Below are 9,579 nucleotides of genomic sequence, written 5' to 3'. Positions count from 1 at the left end.
GTTTACGTTGGGAAGGCCTGGTTTACGTTGGGAAGGCCTGGTTTACGTTGGGAAGGCCTGGTTTACGTTGGGAAGGCCTGGTTTACGTTGGGAAGGCCTGGTTTACGGTTTACACGAACGCTAACACAGCTCGTGCTGAACTCCTGAAAACCAGGCAAGAGGTCTGAAGAGGTGAGAACACCACAGTCTCGGCTCCGTGTAAATCCTCAACAAACTAATTGTTAATTTATTACGGTAAGAACAGGATGCTGGTGTTATCATGGCCTTCTAACTGCTCAGTGATGGTCTGATACTGTATGATAGGTTTGTTGTGGACTCAATCATAGTGTACAGTCTAGTGCCAAGAGTGCATTGCCCATACCCTCCTGAGACCATTCATTTCTCTGACCTTTCGAGTCTCTGGCCTTAATCTCAACAAGCATATATTCTACTGAAGCCTGCACTGCAAGGGAAATTTGAATGTATTACGAAAAAAACTGATATACTGACTGAAAATGTGAGACTTCATGACTGGCCACAAAGTCTTAGTTGGAAAACATAACATAAAACGCAGATTATACACTACGCCAAAATATGGTGCACAGATAGCATTTCTCTCGTATTTAACTTTCACTTGTTTATTTTTGCATATTTCACAGTATAACATCATGGATTTCCATAAAGTATGCAGAATCTATAAACAGGAAAGTGGCAATCATCAATATGCATCATTTCTACTGATGTTATTATGTACATATCTCAGTGCATGAGTCAGCAGAATTCTATGAATACTGCAATTTGATTGGCTGTGGGAGTGGGTAGAATTGTCCTATGGGGAAGCCAGGTGTCTGTACAGGCCACTGTGAATTTGGAGTGGTAGTCAACACATTCAACTCGAAAAAGAAGAAATGCACATACGCTCACACACACATACTCACACACTCTCACACACTCACTCTCAATCTCACTCTCATGCACTCACACACACACACACACTCACTCTCACACACTCACACTCATACACTCACTCTCACACACACACACACACCCACACCTGGAAGGCTTGTTTTGAGTGTAATTATGTTTGATGGCAGTTACAGTACCATAGTAAATGTGACTTTGTTCCCACAAAAGGAGAGAGAATGAAAACAACAACATATTTCTGGCTTCAAAACAAAAATGAAAAACCCACAAAGGAAAAGGCATAAGACTGCTGTATGGTCTAGATTTTGGCAGCAGCATGCTGGAAAAACTATGAGCTAAGGAGGTATTGCAGCAGGATATATAGATCCATATATCACTTTTACATTTAAGGAGTGCAGAAGTTCGTTGAAGAGGAATATAATTACTGAAAAAAATGTAAACAAAGAAATAAAATGCGTACGATATGGCCACACAGGATTGAGAAGAAAAGTCCTCAAAACGTGGGAGGAGGAGGGGGGTGGGGGGGGGGGAAGGTTAGATTGTTCGCATCACGGACACGCTGCAAACTGTTAAAATGATTTACCGACTGTAAACATGGCTATAAGGAACCTCACAGATAAATCACAGAGAGCCTGATAGTTCAAAGACACGGAAAGACACTGTCAGGGAGACAGACAAACGGCTTTAAGCAGTGCTGTTGGGGTCCTCTCGGCGGGACCAGGGACCCAGGGGGGCTTGTGTGCAGGGCGAAGATTCACGCTGGTGTGGATTATGAGGCCAGCAGACCCAGCCCAGCGTGTGTACACACACACACACAGCGTTACACACACACCGTGTAGCGTCCAGTGTGCAGTGTGCACCTGCAATACCCTGATTCTCCATGAGGCTCCGCTAGAGAGAGATGTGCCGAGTCTCCCGTTGCCAGGGAAACATACGGCCAGAGCGCTAACGTTAGCGCGGCTAAGCGGAACGGCAACATCGCGACGCGCTAACGCCATCGTCGCGCGTCTCATGCGCACCCTGCGTCGCAGACCGTCGGTGTTGCCGGGCCAGGCGGCTCTTTCGGAGCGTGTGCGAGTGTTTCTCTCGCGAGCGCGTGCGAGCGCGGGACGTCATACACTCGCGGGGGTTTTAGCGGCTCTGCAGGAGTCTCGCGGACGATCTCGCGGGGCGGTTCTTTCGGGCTGGATCGGGGCGCGTCTCGCTGGGCGCAGGATATCGCGAGCGGGCCAGGTCAGAGCGCTCATGGCGGCTCAGTGGACGGTTGGTACGCAGGTGTCCCACACCTGTGCAGGTTCACCCAGCTTCAGACTGTGAGGTATCAGGTGATCAGGAGGTGTGGGGGGGGGGCTCTGGACCCTGTAACGGGCAGGGAGGGACGTCCAGTGAGGGAGGGATCCCAGAGAGACACCCTCCCCCAGGTACTCGTGTAAACAATATCCCGCGTCAGACAGGTGTGAATACGGGTGTGTACAGGTGTAGTCAAACTGGCCCTTCCCGAGCTCTTCCAGCCTGTGTACATGTGAGTACAGGTGCGTACAGGTGTGTACCCAGGTGAGAGTACAGGGGTACAGGTGTGTACCCAGGTGAGAGTACAGGTGTACAGGTGTGTAGGGTTGTTAGGCGAGGGTGTAGTCGAACTGGCCCTTCTCGAGCCCGTCGAGCCCGTCGCCCCAGGTGGAGGTGGGCATGCTGCGGTAGGGGTCCAGCAGGATGCGGAAGCACCGCACGATCAGGATCCCCAGGAAGACGAAGAGGAAGATGACGAAGGCGAAGGTGGTCTTCTGCTCCAGCGTCATGCCGAAGTCCGGCGCGGGGGCGCCCCCTGTCTGCAGCAGAGGGGAGGTGAAGGGCTCGCCCGCCTCCATGGACCAGGGGAAGTGTGGAGGGTAGTCCCACAGAGGACGCTCACGCATCCTCACTCTGCCCCGCCCCAGGTCCCCCAGGTGGGCTTCATCGTCTGCGGAGGGAGAGAGAGAGAGGAGGGATGGGGGGGTGAGAGAGAGGGGGAGAGAGAGAGGAAGGATGGGGGGTGAGAGAGAGGGGGAGAGAGAGAGAGAGGGGAGGGGGGTCAGACCAGAATCAAATGCGTAATAGGTTTGGATTCCGATACTTTTCTGTGCTCGATTGATTGAGCCAACCAAGAGGACCAGAAGGTAGGGCTTGCACTTTTTGAAACCATTTCATAGGTTCCAATACACCAGACCAGCTGAGTAAAGTGTAGAGAAGTAATTGAATCCAAGATAATCGCGTGTTTGACCCTGGTCTGCAATACAGTAAGTGTTCAATGAAAAATCTACCACTTTCCCCACATCCCAAACCCAGCACACATGAACATGTCTCTCCTGGCAGCATTCTCTTCCACTATAGCCGCCACCAGGATAGATTACTATCAAACCAGAATTCATAAGTCCGCTTCCAACCCTCATCAACTATCCTCTCCTCAGCACCCCCCCCCCCCACCACCTCAGTCCTCCTTCAATGCTGATGACTTTGCAAGATTGCAGACATCCTCAGCTCCTTCACAAACACCCCCACCCGTCCGCATCCCCCCTCTCTGTGCCTGCCCCCTGTTTCTCCCCTTTCTCTCCCCTCATGGACGATGATGTTTCCCAACTCCTGCTCTCCCACCGCCCTACTACTTCTGTCCTTGACCCTATCCCCCCATCCCTCCTCCAGGCAATCACACCAGACATCCTCCCATTTGTCACCTCCCTTGTTTCCCTAATCCTTCAAGAAGGCCTACATCACCCCACTCCTGAAGAAGTCCACTCTGGACCCCTCCTGCATACAGAACTACTGTCTAGTATCTCTCCTTCCTTTTCTATCCAAATCACTTGAACAAACTGCCTCCAACCAACTCTCCTCCTTCCTCTCACAGAATAACCTGCTGGACCCCCACCAGTCCGGCTTCAGACCTGGCCACTCGACGGAGACCGCACTCCTCTCCATCGGTGAATCACTCCATGCCGCACGAGCAGCCTCCCTCTCCTCTGTCCTGATCCTTCTAGATCTCTCTGCAGCCTTTCACACAATCAACCACTCCGTCCTCCTATCCTCCCTGGCAGCTACAGGGATCTGTGGCACAGCCCCAGACTGGATTGAGTCCTACCTGTCCTGTCGCTCCTCCCAGGTTATCTGGGCCAGTACAGTATCAGCCCCTTGTTACAGGAGTCCCCCAGGGCTCAGTCCTTGGTCCCCTCCTCTTCTGCATCTACACTAGATCCATAGGCCCTGTTATCTCTGCCCATGGCATGTCATATCATTGTTATGCCAATGATACCCAACTCTTTCTTTCCTTTCACCCATCCAACACACAGGTCTTTACCTGTATCGCCGCCTGCCTGAGAGACATCCAGAGCTGGATGGACAATCACCTAAAGCTCAACCCAGGTACGACGGAGCTAATCTTCATCCCTGCTCTAACCTCTCCCTTCTCTGACTTTTTCCATTTCACTAGGGGATACCGCAGTGACCTCAACCTCCAGTGCAAGGAACCTCGGAGTGGTGATGGACAACAGGCTGTTCCTCTCCCTCATCGCGGCGGTGACCCGGGTGTGCAGGTTCTTCTTGTACAACATCCAGAGAATCCGTCCCTTCCTCACAATCTACTCCACCCAGCTCCTTGTCTAAGCGATGGTCCTGTCCCGCCTGGACTACTGCAGCACCCTTCAGACACCTACCTTCAGATCTTCACCTACCTACAACTGATCCAGAATACTGCGACTCACCTGGTGTTCAATGTCCCCAGACATTCACATGTCACCCCCCTGCTCACTGACCTGCACTGGCTGCCTGCTATGGCTCACATCAAATGTAAAACATTGGTGCTCGCGTACCAGGCAGCTAAGGGATCAGCCCCAGCATATATCTAAAAGCTATTCAGACCCTACATGCCTGCCAAACCTCTCCATTCTACTGCCTCTGGATGCCTGGCCCCCTCATCGCACCTTCACCTTCTGATCACGACTGCTTTCTGTTCTGGCCCCTGTGGTGGAAAGACCTTTAATCAATTCATTCATTTTTCATTTTTATTTGTATAGTGATTTTAAGCTTTACAGAGAAACCGGTCCCCAAGAGTACATCAAGGGCAACAGCGGCAAGGAAAAACTCCCTGGCTAACAGGAAGAAACCTTGAGCAGAACCTGACTCAGAGGGGGAACCCATCTGCCGCAGGTTGGCACTAGTTTGTGCCAACCTTCCTGTGGACGTCAGAACAGCAGAGTCTTTGACCATTTTCAAGTGCAGACTGAAGACCCACCTTTCCTGATTTACTTCACTGTAATAATTATCCATGTATGCTATAAGTAACCTATATGTAATGGTCGCACTTGCATTTAATTATTTTGTTGTGCTGTTCTAGCTGCCAAAACTGTGGTATTGCTACTGGGTCAGTTATCAGATTATTCTATAAAGGTTCAAGTTCAATGTGTTACCCGTACTTCCCTCTAGGGATTTCAGTGCACTTGTCCTTGATTATGATTTGCAATTTTTGTATGTCGCTCTGGATAAGAGCATCTAAAAGTGTTGCTCGAGTCGAAAGTGCTGCATGGGTGACAATGTAAAGACCTAAAATATCAATGTCATGTTCCGTTAAGGCGAAATAGTTGCCCATACGTAGTGGATACACTGCTAAGACCTTACCTGAGACAAGCAATCAGAAGACATGATATTTTCAGAAACTTTTCTGGCTTTTCTTTTAGGTAACGTTAGGAAAGCTCACGTTTAGAAGTTCTACAGCAATCAAAATGTGAAACGTCACCATACGTCACGAGACAAACACAGATAGGCCAGGACCCCGAGCAGATCGTTGAGGAGAGCAGACCAACACTGGCAAGCGTAACGGCTGTAACGTGGCTCGCATTGCGGCAGATTCAGAGAGCGCCAGCCTCCCCCCCCCCCTTCAGAACGGGGGCGCAATCGATGGCCACTGCTCCACACCCCCAGGCCAACCTGGCCGGCATCCAGGATGTAGAGAGCAGCTTAAAAGTCGCTTAATGAACGCATTGATTGGCTTGCCGTAACTAGGGCAGGGAGAGATGGGAGAAAGAGACGGCCATACCATGAGCTCAGAGACATAACAACATAACGACCGCACTAATGATGTCACTAACGACATCACTGGAGACAAAACTAAAAGAAAACCCCTCCCCCACTTTCCTCGCTCAACCAGACCTCGTCTCCAGAGAGAAAACAGGAACCCAGACATTCAATTCCCCTCAGTATTACATCAGCAAGGAGAACAGGACGGGACTGGAGCTGAAATAGGATACCCGTACGCAGAGAGTCTCGTAGAGTTCAGCTTCAGATTCGCCTGTCACACTTTAATATAAGGGTACATAAATCAGCATTAGCCAATGTCATTTCTTATATGAATTAATGATGTAATGCAAAATTATGTAATGTAATGATGTACAACAGTTTTCCTTAGTTAATATATTCATTAACTACTAATGTATTTATTAGTGAACATTTATACATTAGCAAATCATCGGATAAACTTATAATCAGTTAACAACAAATACATTCACTTTTATTTTTCATTCCAATATGAATTGGCATTAACTAATGCAGTTGTCAACATGAATTAATGATGTACAAATACATAAACAACACTGTACAGATTAACTTCTTAACAATAGTTATTACAAAATAACTACCAAATCATGTAACATTGTTGTAGAGTGTTCCCGATTCCCCACAACCATTACACCAGCAGTTAAACTTCTCAGCCTCCAGACTCACAGCATTTTATCTCTTCTTCGTCTGATAGAGTCAGTCTCGTGGCACAGAGGGAGACTCAGAGCGTAATTATATTACGCCCTACAGCAGCTGTAGCCTGGTGCAACCATTAGCCAGTCGTTTAGGCGAGGATTCCACATTCATCAACTTCAGCCTCGTAACGTGTAGCAGAGTAAGCTGCCGATTGACAAAATGTGAAAGATTATTAATTGCCTCAGCATACGTGCTGAAATGGCAGTCGAGTAAAATAATTTTTCAGTACTGTGTCAGACACTGTGAATAATACCCAAGCATAATAAAAAAATAAAAAAATGGTTTCAGATTTATCCAATTGTTCTCCCAATGTTGTAGCCAATTGCACCCTATCTATTCCAATGACCTATAATGAGCGATCTAGAGAACGACACGCCTTTCCCAAACCGTGTCATCTCAGCCCCCTGAGTCTGGTGCCTCAGTGAAGAAAGAACCCTGCTGTTGGGCCCTTGAGCACTGCCCTTCACCCAAGCAAACGCACCTGCACCTGAAACACATTCTCAATCAAGGACTAAAGAAATAAATAAAAAATATGCCCCTTTCCTACAGGGCAGGTGCTCTGTATCAGCTGCACCGTGAGGATGTGTATTTGGGCGACATCAAGTCATAATTCTGCTGGAGATAAACAGGTGCTATAGCAGAGCAGAGCTCACAGGTGACAGGCAGGTGCTACAGCAGAGCAGAGCTCACAGGTGCTATAGCGCAGCTACAGCAGAACAGCTTCTTCAGAAGAGATGCTGAATCGGCGCACACGGCCCACACTATTTTAATATTTAATCTATAAGGAAGACGAGCTCATGGAGTTTACGGCACACAGGCAGATTAGAGCAGGGCTTAGGCACAAAGAGAGAGAGTGTGTGTGTGTCTCTCTCTGTATGTGTGTCTGAGTGTGTGTGTGTGTGTGTGTGGTGTGTGTGTGTGTCTCTCTCTGCATGTGTGTCTGAGTGTGTGTGTGTGTGTGTGTGTGTCTCTGTATGTGTGGGTGTGTCTGTGTGAGAGTGAGTATCTGTGTGTGTGTGTGTGCGTGTGTGTGTGTGTGTGTGTGTGTGTGAGTCTGTGTGTGTGTGTGTGTGTGTGTGTGTGTGTGTGTCGGTGGTTGGGTCTGTGTGTGTGCGTCTGTGTGTGAGTATCTGTGTGTGTGTCTGAGTGAGTGTGTGTGAGAGCCTGTATGTGTGTGTGTGTGTGTGTGTGTCTGTATGTGTGCAAAGTGTGCAGGGAATACACCAGGTTTGGCCAATAAGATCCTAAAGATGGTTCAATGCATCCTGTGCAATTTTATGTGCAACTATAGGGTGCTGACCACACCCATTAACGGGCCATTAAGATTTTCAATTTACAGTTTCTCAAAATATTCACATAAAGATCAAAGTTACGCATGAAAACGTTACGCAGTTAGTCTCAAAGCTGTTGCACAAACACCGACTGAATAAATCTTACATCTTACAGTTTCAATATAGCAACTGGTTAGCAGCTTACTTTTTAAAAGCACAGAACAACTTGAAAACTCACAGGTGTGATACTAACTGATGTAATTTAACATGTAGAACAACACGTGAATCTCTCTTAAGCGTATGTTAATCACGGACCTTAAATTCAGCAGAATCGAAATCCCTACGGGGGATGTCCCGCATGGGAAATCTTCCGAGGGAACCCCACGGCTCAACCGTGCTGACTCTTACGGTTTCAGGACGACAAACCGCAGTGCTCTATTGTGCTTGGTCTCAGTCCAGCGGTGCTACGGGGCGTTTCTACTTACAAGCTTCCAATTCCATTTTATTTGAATAGCGCTGTTCACAGCAGGCTGGCACAAAGACGCTTTACAGAGTGACAGAAGGGGAGAAAAGCACAAAGACGCTTCACAGAGTGACAGAAGGGGAGAAAAGTGGGAAACATCAGCCCTGAGCCCTCAGACAGCACAGGAGGCAAACGACCCCCTTAGGGAGGGGGAACAAACCTCCAGCGGTGGTGAGAGGAACGCGGCTATAGGGGGACGGCCTGTATGGCTGTGGGTAACCTCCCGCGGGGGGGGGGGGGTGATGGTGAGTCAAACAAACAGCCCATTATCCCTCTGGGACCCCACAAGTCATGTGTGTCCCCCGCGGCAGACACGAGAGCTTCATCTCAGGCACGGTATGTTCCGCAGCGCCGAGACCTGCACTACAATGGACCTCCCGTGACAATAAAAGACCGTTTTTGAAAATAGTATGGAGATGGATGTACCGTCAGTGGGATGCTATGGCTTCCCGCCCTGTTTACACCCACCAAGGTCTTCACGCAAGCAAATAATATTATTATTGAAATTAACATATTAAAACGCAAAATGTGATCATTTTCTAATTACATGAACTGTATGACCCCTCAATTTATGTCACCTCCTCAAAACTTACTGATGGCTATGTTTGGTGATGAAGTTACTTGGCAGTTTGCGTCAATACTCTAGAAACGGCAACCTCCTTTCCTCCTTTCCTTCACTCGTCTTCTTCTCCTGTCTGAAGTGTGGGGGGAGGAGACGAGCGGAGGAGAAGAGGAGAGGACGAGAGGAGAGGAGAGGAGGAGAGGAGGATGCATTTTCTCAGCCTCATTCTCTCACCTGCACGGACACACCTGGAGGAGCAGCCATTTTGAGGCAGCAGATTCAGATGCTGCTAATGGCGTTCACAGGCTCCTGTGGGCGTGGTTCAGACTGCATGCAGAACTGAATGCCGATTCTGCATTATATTTCTAATATTTTACATTCAACATTTATGCTGATATATAACATATAATTTGTAAATCTTGCTTTGATGCAGAACATTACTCTTGGAAAAGCAATGACAATGTTTTACACGAATGTTGAGTGGGTGCATTTTTTCTTTTTCTTTTTTCATTTGGTAATGCTGAATGTGCAAACATTTAGCAGGA

At 48.3% G+C, this 9,579-nt stretch overlaps 1 protein-coding gene across 1 annotated transcript in view; it reads right to left on the bottom strand.

Annotated features, from left to right (window-relative positions):
* Window positions 1-2,078: 2,078 nt before the first annotated feature.
* Window positions 2,079-9,579, bottom strand: part of LOC133105611 (cortexin-3) — a 23,620-nt gene continuing 16,119 nt past the window's right edge. Inside the window, exon 2 of the mRNA XM_061215814.1 lies at window positions 2,079-2,863. Coding sequence (XP_061071798.1) covers window positions 2,523-2,863 — 341 coding nt within the window. The 3' untranslated portion in view covers window positions 2,079-2,522. The remainder of the gene's footprint in view (window positions 2,864-9,579) is intronic.

The sequence above is a fragment of the Conger conger genome, chromosome 12 (assembly GCF_963514075.1).
Source record: "Conger conger chromosome 12, fConCon1.1, whole genome shotgun sequence".
Lineage (NCBI taxonomy): Eukaryota > Metazoa > Chordata > Actinopteri > Anguilliformes > Congridae > Conger > Conger conger.
Note: the sequence above shows the minus strand (reverse complement) of the source record. Positions and strands in the feature narration are given on the sequence as shown.